General features: G+C 42.7%; 1 protein-coding gene across 1 annotated transcript in view; it reads right to left on the reverse strand.

Moving 5' to 3' along the window:
• Positions 1–12,537, reverse strand: part of PHF14 (PHD finger protein 14) — a 174,045-nt gene extending 161,508 nt beyond the window's left edge. Inside the window, exons 1-2 of the mRNA XM_055803534.1 lie at positions 12,389–12,537; positions 11,756–11,866 (exon numbers count right to left, since the gene is read on the reverse strand). Of these exons, the coding sequence (XP_055659509.1) occupies positions 11,756–11,866; position 12,389 (112 nt within the window). The 5' untranslated portion in view covers positions 12,390–12,537. The remainder of the gene's footprint in view (positions 1–11,755; positions 11,867–12,388) is intronic.
• Between the last annotated feature and the right edge of the window lie 1,578 nt (positions 12,538–14,115).

Here is a 14,115-nt window from a genome sequence, read left to right on the forward strand (position 1 = left end):
GAAGGGGGAAAGTAATAAAACCTGGGAGCAGCATGCCAGTGTTTGAGGGACAGTGTGCTAGCAAGGTTCTTCTGTCTGCCGTGGAGGTAGGGAATGAAGATCCATGTGGCAGCAAAGACGCAAAGGTTATTGATGTGTTAGAAACCATGGAAGTGCCGGAGAATGGTCACACAGCAATTAGGGCTTCTACATCCAAAAAAGGCGGTGGGATCAGTAGCCCAGCTGATGTGCATCAACACCACTGGGCAACAAGCAGGACATGGAAGCCATTGTGCAGCAGGGAAACCACGACATAGTCGCCATCACAGACACACTGTGGGATGACTCGCACAACTGGAGTGCTGCAATGGATGGCTATAAACTCCTCAGGAGGCACAAGCAAGGAAGGAAAGGCGGTGGGGTAACCCCCTACGTTAGAGAGCATTTTGATTGTCTAGAGTTTAATGATGGTGACGACAGGGCTGAGTGTTTGTGGGTAAGAATCAAGTGGAAGGCCAACAAGGCCGATATCCTGGTGGGCGTCTGTTATAGATCACCCAACCAGGATGAAGAGGCAGACGAAATAGTCTGTAAGCAGCTGGGAGAAGTCTCACAGTTGCTAGCCCTTGTTCTCATGGGGCACCTCAACTTACCAGGCGTCTGCTGGAAATGCAATACAGCGGAGAGGAAACAGCCTAGGAGGTTCCTGGAATGTGTGGAACATACCTTCTTGACAGAGCTGGTGAGAAGCCAACTAGGGAAGGCGCCTCGCTGGACCTGCTGTTTGTGAACAGAGAAGGACACGTAGGTGATATGATGGTTGGAGGTTGTCTTAGGCACAGCGACCAAAAAATTATAGTTTTCAGTTCTCAAAGAAGTAAGGATGGGGGTCAGCAGAACCGCTACCTTGGATTTCCAGAGGGCCAACTTTGGCCTGTTTAACAGCCTGGTTGGCAGAGTCCCTTGGGACACAGTTCTGAAGGGCAAAAGAGTCCAAGGAGGATGGGCATTCTTCAAGAAGAAAATCTTAAAGGGAGGCCATTCCCATGTGCCAAAAGACAAGCTGGCAGGGAAGAAGACCAGCCTGGTTGAACAGAGAGCTTTGGCTGGAACTCAGGAAACAACAGGAGAGTTTATGACCTTTGGAAGAAGGGGCAGGCAACTCCAGATTAACACAAGAATGTCTTAAGGTTACATAGGGAGAAAATTAGAAGGGACAAAGCCCAACTAGAACTTAATCTGGCTACTGCCATAAAAGACAATACGTTACTACAAATACATCAGCAACAAAAGGAGTGCCAAGGAGACCCTCCATCCTTTATTGAATGTGGGAGGAAACACAGTGACAAAGAATGAGGAAAAGGCTGAGGAACTTAATACCACCTTTGCCTCAGTCTCAATAGTAAGATCAGCTGTTCCCTGGCTACCCAGCCCCCTGAGCTGGAAGACAGGGATGGGGAGCAGAATGAAGCCTCCATAATCCAAGGGGAAATGATTAGCAACCTGCTGCACCACTAAGACACACACAAGCCTATGGGACCAGACAGAATCCACCCAGGGGTACTGAGGGAGCTGGTGGAAGTGCTCACCTGTTGCAACAAAAACAAACTAGGAGGCTGCAACAAGGGTTTCACCATCAGTCAGATCCCACTACCCATGCTGTTTCTTCTTCCTCCAGAGGTCAGACCACACTGCTCCTCCTACATTCAACCACCTCTCCCACAATCCTCAGTGTTATTAAACTACTTATCAGAACGAGCTACAGCTGCACATCATCCATCTCAATCAACCCACTGCCGCTGAGGCAAGGCCACAGCTGCATATTATCAATGCAAATCAACCCACTGCCTTCATTCCTCTACAATTCCCCCATTTTGTTTTTAACCAAAAAGGCCATGCCTATCATCCATTGTAGGGCCCTTGGCAGGATGTGTGGAAAGGCTGTTCAGGTTGAGTTAAGAAGGCACAAAGCTGCACCTGATTCAGGCTCCACATCACACACTAAGCCACTTTCTGTCATTTATCAACAGTCCTGGGTAACTAGCGGGGTCCCAGAAGACTGGAAGTTAGCCAATGCGATGCCCATCTACAAGAAGGGCTGGAAGGAGGATCTGGGGAACTACAGGCCTGTCAGCCTGACCTTGGTGCCGGGGAAGGTTACGGAGCAAACCATCCAGAGTGCCACCACACAGCACATACAGGACAACCAGGTGATCAGGCCAAGTCAGTTTTATGAAAGTTTTATGAAAGGCAAGTCCTGCTTGACTAACCTGACCTCATTCTAAGACAAGGTGTCCTGCCTAGTGGATGAGGAGGGAAAGGTTGTGGATGTTGTCTACCTAGGCTTTAGCAAAGCCTTTGACACCATTTCCAGAACAGCATTCTCCTGAAGAAACTGGCTGCTCACGGTTTGGATGGGTACTCTTTGCTGGGTTACAAACTGGCTGGATGGCCAAGCACAAAGAGGGGTGGTGAACAGAGATACATCCAGTTGGTGGCCAGTCACAAGTGGTGTTCCCAGGGCTCAGTACTAGGGCCAGTTCTGTTTAATATCTTTATCAATAGCGTGGACAAGGGGATCGAGTGCACCCACAGTAAGATTGCAGACAACACCAAGCTGGGCAGGAGCATTGATCTGCTTGAAGGTAGGAAAGCTCTATAGGAGGATCTGGACAGGCTGGATTAACAGGCCAAAGCCAACTGTATGATGTACAACAAGGAGAAGTGTCAGGTGGGTCACAACAACCCCATGCAACTCTACAGGCTTGGGGAAGAGTGGCTGGAAAGCTGCTCGGTGGAAAAGGACCTGGAGGTATTGGTTGACAGTTGGCCGAGTATGAGCCAGCAGTGTGCTTGAGGTGGCCAAGAAGGTCAGTAGCATCCTGGCTGGTATCAGAAATAGTGTGGTCAGCAGGACTAGGGAAGTGATCATCCCTCTGTATTCGGTACTGGTGAGGCTGCACCTCAAATACTTTGTTCAGTTTCGGGTGCCTCACTACATGACACTGAGGTGCTGGAGTGTATCCAAAGAATGGTAACAAAGCTGGTGAGGGGTCTAGAGAACAGTTCTTATGAGGAGCAGCTGTGGGAACTGGAGAAAAGGAGGCTCATGGAAGGCTCTGAAAGGAGGCTGTAGACAGGTAGGGGTCAGTCTCTTCTCCCAGATAACAAGCAACAGGACAAGAGGAAACAGCCTCAAGTTACACCAGGGGAGATTTAGATTGGATATCAGGAAAACGTTCTTCACTGAAAAGGTTGTCAGGCATTGGAACAGGCCACCCAGGGAAGCAGTTCTGTCACCATCCCTGGACGTATTTAACATAGCATAGCACTTGCGGACACGGTTTAATGGTACACTTGGCAGTGCTAGCTTAACAGTTGGACTTGATCTCAAAGGTCTTTTCCAACCTAAATGATTCTATGATTCTATGATGTTTGGCAGCTCTCATAAACACTTTACAACTCCTAAAGCTAGACTCTCACACTAGGCATTTATATTATAGATTAAATGTCATATGTATGTTTAAAAGCAAAATGCATTTTTGTATCTTATTTCACAGGTTCTGAGTGTCAATGTGCACTACTTGTCTCACTGTAAATAGGAAGTATATGGTTTTACCATGTTGAAATTAATTTAACTGGATTTTTAAGTTACCTTATACCGTTTTGTTTCACTTTCCCACCATAACTCCATTACAGCATTTTGTTTGGATGCTTTAACTGTGCTGTTCCATTTCTAAATATGCTTAGTTTTCTTGTAAATTTAAGTCTGCACTTCATTTTTGGGGGGAATCTTAGTCTGTGTATAGTTTAACCTTTAGCACCACTCTACCAACAGTGATTATGGTACATCAATACTACAGCACTGAGAATACTAACTGCTTTATGCCATGCAAACAATATAAAGCAGAGGACAAATAAACATAGTTTAATTCACTTCTTCAAATTCTCTTTGCCTTCTGCCTGCACATAATGCTTTGTACTCTTTTCTACATGCATGTACACACCAGAGATACCTATAGTAAGGGATATCGCTCTTCTGTCTGAATGCATCCGCTGTGATAGGTGCTTTTCTAGAAGGAGCTATTCTGTGATAACAGCTATTTTTGCAGGTGGTGTTCTGTCAGATGCACTTTCAGTTAGGAAGAGGCTGTAGTATACAATTTTCTCCTTGAAAGAAATTTCTAAAAAATTACTCTTTCAAATTGGCAACCGTATCTTGTTATTCCCTATGGGAGAGAAGTCAAGCTACTCTCAATGAAAGATGGGGCCAGATATGCCATCAAACAGTGAAGAAGATAGAGTTCCACTGTGAACAAATATGAGAGAACAGTTGTAAGACAGGCATCATTTATTCCTGTACACTTTGGATCTTTAGCTTTACCAAGCACAACAGCAGGTGGCAGTCAAATCCAAAGAGGATAATTCTGAGAGGAATTCTCCAGGATGGAACATTATGCTCCAGAATTAAGATAAGAAAAAGAGTAATAAAGATAAACAAAAGTAACTACTAATCTCCACATCAGCTAAGTCTTGTATAATATGTATTATGCAAAAGACTTCAAAACCCAAATCACTACAGCAGTTAAAAAAAATCCTCCCAGAGTTTTTCAGGACCATTTTACAAGCAAGTTTAAACATGGTACCTCATGATTTTTATTTTTTTTTAAAAATTCTAACAGAATTCATGTATATAGACAGTAAATGCTACACAGGTACATGGCCACCCACTCACAGAAGACTGCCTGATTCTTCCATGTCCATGCAGTATTAAGCTTAACAAGTAACTCTGTAAAAGCAGCTTTATTGCTTGTTTATAAGTGAACTCTGAAGAATAACCTACTTACAGGGAATCACAGACTCAATCTTGGGCTTGCCTCTTCCACTAACAAAGCCTAACGAACTCTAGATAGCAGAAGAGAAGCATCTGGAATAATTTTAGAAAGCTGTGGTTTTTTCCACTGAGTCTCATCTGGTTAAGCCTTTACCCAGGTGCTCAAAGCTACATATGAAGAATACAATCTAGGATTCTGGAACATTGAAAAGGAGTAAAAAAAATGAAAAACTAAGCATGCAATACAGAAAACAACTACCATGCCTTAAGTTACTTCTACTAAATAATATTGTTCAATAATAATCTACAGGAACCGTTGTAACAAGTTATCCAGCCCACAGCATGCTTCACAGTACCCTCTTTTCGAGGGTGGTAACAAAAAACAGGATACAAGTGAGTTTCATTCTTTTGGAGGTTAAATCCATTCCATCACCATCACCCTGTCTAGTGATCCCTTAGCCTCCTTTCTCCCAGTCACAAGGCAGACAAAAAAAGTCTTTGACATGACAACATGAAATTACGCAGGCATGTCTCCTAAAACACATGTTAAACACCATAGACAATCCCTCACCCAGACATGTCTGCATCCTGACAGACAGGGAAAGTGGAAAGCGTTGCAGAAAGTGTTTTTTGGCAACAACCTCTGCCCATAAATCTCCTTGCAGGAACAGCTCAAGTCACAAAAACTCCTTTGCGCATGTGCTACACCATATGTGTAAAAGGAGCTGGACTTCCTGTACATCTGATCTAGAAATTGCAAATAATTCTAAAGACTCAAAAATACCTTAAGGAAATGCTTAAAACTTCTGATATTAATAACCGAATGTAAAAATAAGGCAGGAAAACCTAGATCATAAATGGAAAATATGAACTTTTAGATTGTTAAAGGCAGAGTCACATAACCAGCAAAATCCTGATCACAATTGTCTATTAGACTAAAGCCACAGAGGTCCATTATGTTAAGACTGACATAACTATACTGAAAGTAAGAACTGAGAAGGCTTAATGCTTCACTTAAAACATAACTTCAAAGAGAATCTAACATCAGTTAGATATACACCACTGGCTTTCTAAGCTATTTTGCCAAGTATAAAGATTAAACATCGGTAGACTAGTGGAAATTCAACACTGGTAATGCTGGCAGTTAAAACCAAATGGAACCATCCAAAGTTAACATGATTAAGAACATACAAAACAAAACCAATACAGATTACAATATTACTGATCTAAGGAGTGAAATTCACTTCTCAAATCATGTTTTGAAAGAAAGTATCTAATCTGTATTACCTGCAGATGTAGACTGGGCAGAGTAGGAAATGAAACTGAACACTGATCTGTGATTACACTTGTTTCAGAAGTGTTTAATTTAACAAAAAAAAAAGGATGGAAGAGAAACATAAATGGAAGTTTAGTAAGCCGTTTCCTCATTTCTGCATTAGTGAATAATGGTATCACTAGCATTAATTATATCACACAGTGTTTCAGTAGATGTCTATTCAAGCCATAAAAGCACTCAAAACTAAAGGTTGCCAACTTTTGACTTCAGTTGTTGTGAACTGCCTTATATCCAATGTTAGATAACACAGATGGAACTGGCTATCCTATGTCTTGAATTTGCTTGACATTTCTCACCTTCTTCATTTTTAATGTTACCAAACTTTACTTCTTTGGGATGAAGTAGTCCATATCCCATGTCTTCCCTCAGCAAAGCTGCAGTCCTAAATAATCCAAAAAAATTGATTCCAATACAAATTATTGAATAGTGAGCTAGAATATATATTTTTTCCAAGAAACTCGTAAGAGCTTCACATCTTATACAAAGAAAGTGACATCTGGGAGACTGCTGAACATGTAGGTTGGACATGCTAAGTCTAAGTCTCTGAGACACTGTAACAAGCATATGCTCAAGGAACACTTGAAACATTCCATCCTCACTGATCATGTCTAGACTCTCAGAAGTAGCCAGGCTGCAAACAGACCATCCACCACACTGCAGGTAACAAAGCACAGAATAATCTTCTCCATGTGGCAGGAAATAACAAGAGATGGACATACGCACAAAAAAGAGGAGATGCAAGACAAAGTAGGAGTAGTAAAGTAGGAGACCATGAAAATGCTGTTCAAGGCTGACTGAACAAGTAGAATGACACTGAACTGGTGAGCAAGGGTTCTGGTAAGGGACAGAGACTGTGAAGACAAGGCACAGAGTCACAATAAGAGGAAAACAACAAAAAATAATGTCATCCCATCACTAAATCCACCCTGCCCGGACACTGGAATGAAAGCCTAGATTTCTGTTACATTACTCCTGTCAGTAAACACATGGAAGAACCAAAAACTCAGGTGTTTCCAAAGAGAATGCAAGTTCAAAATGCTCATCAGTCACTCCAAAGTGTTACTTCAAGTGGCAGACATCTGTACAGATAAAAGATCTCACTTGGGATGAAGATAACGCAAGAGAACATAATGCCCGTATTTTCCATTTTCTCAATGGGGAAAAGCCCTTGGGAATTCCACTCTGAGGGACTACACATTACAGCAGCAAAGTCAAGTTTTTAAATAATCGTAACAATTAAGAGAGTGCAATTATGTGATAATTTACTAATTATTAGCTTTATGATAATTTATCTTACCTTTGCTGTCTATTGAAACACCCTACAGCTCTTCTACGGCATATCACTTCAGTTTATTCTCAAAAGCAAATGTATTAGTTTTTTCATCAATATTTCAGTAGCGTTTACCACTACAGTATTTTGCTGCTTCACAAACCTTTATATTACAATATCCTGTACAGGAAAGCAAAAGTGGAATCTCCATTGTGCTAAGAGAAAACGAATTACAGAAAGATAATTGCAACTTTTTATTTCTAGATCAAGTCACATTTTTTTCAGAATACCTAATATATGCATTTATATAGATCATTACGTATTTTAAACAGAGCTCCTACTGACCTCATTTGCAGTAACAGTACATAGTAGTTATGCAAGTCAGGCTCCACACTCAACACCAAAACCCCAAACATTTACAAATGTCTCTAAAAATTTGAGTCTACAAGACTTGCACCAGTAGTGACAGAACCCAGTTCTTCAAGGCCGCATTCAGCTATGCTCTTCTTAGCTACACTGAGATAGAAAGCCAGTCTTTAAAGTCACACATCGTTCTTGTTCAGGGACCACACAACATTTCTCTGCATCATTTCAATTTCAGATATGAGCTGCCAAAACTGACCAACTCCACCAAATAGAGAAAAGAAAGTGGTAAATCCTTGCTTTGGAATCCTGCTGCGAATTATTCTACACTGTTTTCTGACATCAGTATACCTCCAGCTGCTCTCATTAAAGGAAAAAAAAAACCACCAACAAAATACCCAAAGTATGCTCTCGTTAACTTAAAAGCAAAACTTCAAATAACTGATCGGTACTGTGAAACATATTATTTAAAAATTTCAGTTGAGTATATTACAGCACCTGTATTTGTACGTTCTGATTCCAAAGGGGCAGGGGTTTTGACTGATCCCACATAAAGATTACATGACATTCTTACTCAAGGAACAAATTTTCAAGATGTTTATAAAACCCAGAAAAATACAGTACTTCAAAATACGGCATTAATACTTTCTATTATGCAGAAACAGAGAAGCCATTAAAAAATTACTTCATTCAGTATTATATAATGAAAAGCCCACAGGCCTGAAAACTATTTACGTAAAGTAAATTTAAAAGACTATAACAGTTCTAAAATCAGTTTCCCTAAAGAGATGTCAGAATGATAAGATCTTTAAAATGGAAAAGGCAGTAATTGCCTGTTGGTGACCTAAATCCAAAAGAAAAGAAACTAACTACACTGTAAGCAAAGGCCATATCTCCTATGGATATTTTCTTTTTTTCTGTTGGAAATGGTGGTTAGGTGGTTATAAATGTTTTCTGTAATGAAAATTTTACCAAGGCATCAGGACTCTGAATACAAAAATTGAGAAATGCCGACTCCTTCCTAAAGTACTTAATAGCAACTTCTCAAATCCTCACTCCATCTCATATTCCCAGAAATCTGACAGAACAGTGAACATGCGTAAAAGCTTAAAATGTTCAAGGCTCAGTCCTCCTAGACCTCCACACTATCACCTACCAGCACATATCAGTTAACATCCTGAAGCTCATACACATCGATGCAACATATTCAACAGAGAGTAAACAACTTCAGAATTCTTTTAATTCAGTATTTAAAGTCCTTTAAATTTAACTTTCAATTTTCAAATTGGTTCTGTTTTTTTAAACACCTATATGTGCATTTGTGAATCAAATATACATTGCAGAGCTGTGAAATCACCATACTTACAGGATTTTTCTGAGTGCATGAGTGGAAGTTATGGTCATTTTCAATGCAGAAAGACTGCTTCTTCCTTCTGTCACAACTGTTTCCCTTTGTAAGCAAACTATGCAATGAAATTCTGAATTCAAACAAATACTAAACACTGATTTGCAACAGGCTGCGTGTGGAGAGACCCCTACAGCCATTGAAAGAAGAAAAAGAGCAACAGCCCTGCCTGTACTGGAGAAATAAACATTATGCTTTGAAGGCAGAATCCACAGTGCAAAAAAGGAAAACCTGTTTTCCATTAGCAACAATCCAGAATTTGTCTAGTAGGTTTGTTTGTGCATCTACACACATTTTTATATATATATATATATATAAAACTTCAAAATTATTTTTATTTATATACATGTGTGTGTGTAAAAAAAGGTTTTTTTGTTTTACCACTTCTTTCATCCAAATCTAAATGGACTAGGTACAACCAAATTCAAGGCTATGTTGTAACAGCTTCATTTTAAATCAGCACAGATGTTAAATAAACACTTGTAGAATATTTGAAACAGAACTTTGTAATACAAATAAGAAATGTTTCTTTTTTCTTTCAACTTAAGAGGTTACATGTTTAATAACTTTCTATTCCCCAGGTTCTCCAAACCATCACAACTTTCTCCTGTCATACTGAAAATCTTTGAATGAAGTGTAAAATGCCAAACTCTGCTGCTATTTCAAAGTGTTTTCACCAAATTTTAAATTTTATTAAACAGAACATTAATTTCTACTGTAAGTGATAGATACAGCTTCTGAAACGTTAAAACAGTGCAAGATGAGATATATGAACACCAAACAGCAATTATAAAAACATTTTGTATGTAATGAAAAAAATTTACCAAGGCATCAGGAGACTGAATACAAAAATTCAGAAATGCCGACTCTTTCCTAAGGTACTTACTTCTCAAATTCTTACTGCATCTCATATTCATAAAAACTTGTGGGTTAACTCATATGCTTGTTTCAATTCAATGTTGTTTTTTTAAGGGAAAACCCAGCCAACTTCCTCAAAGTGAAACTGACATTAAAATACTGTCAGACTGGACACTGACCACCCCCCACATGCACATACCATACCCTAAAAGTCAAAAAGGGCATCAATTACAAGTGAATCCTCTCCATTTAGACATAGTTGAGTCAGGAAGCTTTATCCCTTATGTTTTATTAATTACTGATTGTCTTTTAATCAAATAATATATTGGTCTGATTTATGTGTCCGTTCTCCCATACTCCATTTCCAGTTTTCCTTTTACCTTAAATCCTGCTTACACCACTGTTCCAGAATAGGGAGATTTTCTTTGGGAACTAAAAATCATTACTTTTTATGGCAAACTTTCTTTTCAACAGGCAATGGCCTTACTCAAAAGAAAGGATCAAAAAACCCTAAAACAAGGTTTAAAAGGTAAATTAAACAGGCCCCCAAAAATCTTAGCATGAGATCGGTAAGATAACATCAGTCTTACTCTCTCAAGTCACTGCAGCCTGCTTGTAGCAGACAAATCAAGGGAAATATGCCTAGGCTTGCGGGGAAGAAAACAAAAAGCATTAGGACTGATCTTAAAACTGGCACTGCAGAAATTATTAAGCGTTTTTAGGTTCATTAATAAGCAGGAGTTTGCCAGATGTTAAAAAATAAGCCTTTAAATGGAGATTGGGAATATTTTTGCATGATACAGCCACATGAAAGCATAGATCAGCAACCCCAGTGCAGGAATAACAAAGTGAAGTTATTTGACGAGCTGTCATAATGGTTCCCTTAAATCTTACACATCTTGCATCTCTTTGTTTATTTCCCTGAGCATATGCCACTGAACATCATGTGCAGTTTATTCACAAACACGTTCCTGCCCTTTCTTTCCCTTCCTTCCAATATATTTGAATTTATTCTTTTTTTTTTTTGGCATCTTGTTTACTTTTGGTTTCTGTGGATGTTCACTGCAGATACAGGAACCTGTACACACAGAAAAGCCTGCAGAACAAAAAGAGTCTGAAGCAAGGAATTCCTTCTAGTATGAAATGTGAACACCTTTATGCATAGCTATCTGAGTGGACACCTTGTCTACAGTAACAAACAGTAAAAACCTGAAAAGATTATCTTTCCGCTTAAGCTTCTGACTCACCAAGTGGAACTAACCTTGAGAAAGAGGCAAGTTCTTAAGCCCAAAACAAACTATTACCCAGACTGATTCAAAACAGAATGGCTTTAGAATGTTATTTTAATACTAAATGCAGTGAATATTTCAAAAATTATCTCTTCTTTGAAGAAATAAAAATCAGTAAATATAGCTGAGACAGTCAGCACAGAAGCTATTCAAATGCTGCTGCCAAAACTTGGAAATCATGAAAATTCTGTTAAGAAAAATTAACTGCAATTGAAATACTGTATGGATGTTTTGTTTAATCAGTTGTTTCTTATCCACAGCATAGGAATTGCAAGTTATCCAATCCAGTCAACGAACTTCAAGTGGTTCCAAGTCCCAACAGTTCACTTACAGCATTCTGTCTCCCGTATGATATTAAATGAGCAACCATAAAACAAAAACGAGGTAGTTCTTAACCAAGGAGATGAAGAAGCATATTTACCTGAAGCATCTCCAACTTTAAAATCACTGTCATCAGAGCTATCATAATCTAAAGCTTCCAGCAGCGAAGCTGCCAAAGGCTTCACTTGTCTCCTCTTCGAACTGCGGTCCACTGCAGGGAAAAAAAACATAGTATTGTTACTTTGTGGCATAATGAGAACTCGGCGTCGCTGAAGGTATTTAAATTAAAAGGAAAGGCAGAAGGGCCGTGACAGGCGGGGGCAGCCTCGGCCACGGCGCCCGAAGCGCGGCCGGCAGGTGCGAGTGGCGGGGGTCCCGCAGCCGGCGCGGGCGGGAGCGGCGGCCGGCACACCGGCGCGGGCGGGCCCACAGCGGGGCTGCGCTGCTCCCGTCGTGCCGGGGAACGGGCACCGGCGGGAACCCCGGGGGGCTGGGCGGACACAGGGGTGGCCTGAGGCCCCCTGAGCCACCGGCACCGCCAGACGCAGCAGCCTGGCGTGACCCATCAGCGCCAGCGGCGAGAGGCGCGGGGAGAGAGCAGCCAGGGCCGCCAGAGGCACGGCGACGCGGCCGGCCGCCCTGAGGAGGGGGCGGGAGCGCGGCGGGGGCGCTCCGCGGGCACCCCGGCGTCTCCCCGGGGCAGGGGCGGGAGGCGCCGCCGGGGATCACTTACTAAAGCCTGCGCAGGTGAGCAGCGGGCGGGCAGGGGCCCTGGGGTGAAGAGCCGCCGGGCCCCTTCCCCAGACAATGGGCACAGCGGCGACCCGGATGCAGACCCGCGCCCGCCCGCCCGCGGCGGCCGGTCCCGCTGCTGCGCCTGCGCCGCCGGGCCCGCCGCGCCTGCGCGGCCTGAGCGCGCCTGCGCCGCGCCAGGTGAAGCCGGGAGGGGGCAGCGCTCGTCCCCCGCCGCCGCCGCCCGCCGCCCCGGCGGCACGGAGCGGCACGGAGCGGCCCCTCCCGCGGGCAGGGGCTCGGGATGCGCGGCGTTTGCGCAGGCCGGTTCCCTCCCAGGGGTGCCTGCTCCGGATCTCCGTTAGGAGAGCCAGCTGAGCGCCCCGTCTGGCACCGCCGCGGTTCCCTGTGCGGGAGCGGAGCCGTGTGAAACTGCTTTATTTAACCCCAGTTCTGAGCGCCGAGTTCCGTGTGGGCTTCGTTGCATTGTGAAGTTCATTCTTGCAGTCTTGAAAAATAGCAAGCCATTTCATTTGGAGGAGCGGGGGGGAGGCACGCCAGGGATTTTTGTTTGACCACATCAACACGAGTCCAGGAGCCAAGGGCAGAACCCAGCAGGGAGAGGTGGATGGCAAGGGAGAGCACGGCAGGGCCCTTGCCTTTAGCAAAGAGTCCCAATGCCGCCTCCATCACAAGAGCCACCACGGCCCCTGTGCACGGCCAGTTCCCTCCCAGCCTCGCAAACCTTTATAAAGTACTTTAAAAAATCTGAGGGAATAATCCGTTTATTGGCTTTTTCTCCGAACTTGTTTCTGTAATTGGGAGAGTGGGAACATCCTAAAGAATTGGTGCTCTCACACACTGGTATGGCTTCAAAAGCTTGAGGATCAAGAACAGTGCTAAACATGAACGCCTGCAACAGAATTGTAAGAGCGTTATTGGAAGATGTGTGTTTAATCATGAACAAATGCAAGTAGGGTCAAACTAGTTCAATGATGAAGTGTGGAGGGAACATAAAGTTTGGCAATTACACAGTCCATAAGAGCCTGTGGTATGTTTAGCACACCGCTGCCTGCGCTACCCACACAAGCCTTCCCATAGCCAAAACTCCTCTTGGTATTGCAGAGGTAGTATGTTATGGGTGTATTAGTCATCTTTTTTTAAATAGAGCACAGAGATGACTGATTGGCATATGATGTAATTATAGATCTGAAATACTTTCAATAATAATTTTCTGTGTTTCAGATTTTAAGTGTTTTGGAAGGGCTGAAAATCCAAAGAAAAATGTGAATTCTATGTTCATTCTGTGCTTGAATTTCCTAGTTGGTTTTTTTGTGGTTTTTTTTTTTTTAGCACACTGTCACATCCATAGTTGTGTTCACACTGGTACCTCCTGTTTTGACCACCAGTTCTTTGGCTACATAGGTAGCTGTCCTGGTTTCAGCTGGGATGGAGTTAATTACCTTCTCAGGAGCTAGTACGGTGCTGTGTTTTGGTTTTGATGTGAGACTTTTCAGTTCCTCAGGCCTTGTTTGTCAAAAGGCTGGAGGGGCACAAGGAATTGGGAGGGGACACAGCCAGGGCAGCAGACGCGAACTAGCCAAAGCGGTATTCCATACCATGGGACGGCACGCCTGGTATACCCAAGGGGTTGGCCGGGGCGGGCAGATCCATTTCTCAGGGGCTGGCTGGGCATCGGTCAGCGGGTGGTGAGCAGTTGTGTTGTGC

Source organism: Falco peregrinus, chromosome 5, assembly GCF_023634155.1.
Source record: "Falco peregrinus isolate bFalPer1 chromosome 5, bFalPer1.pri, whole genome shotgun sequence".
NCBI classification, from domain to species: Eukaryota; Metazoa; Chordata; class Aves; order Falconiformes; family Falconidae; genus Falco; species Falco peregrinus.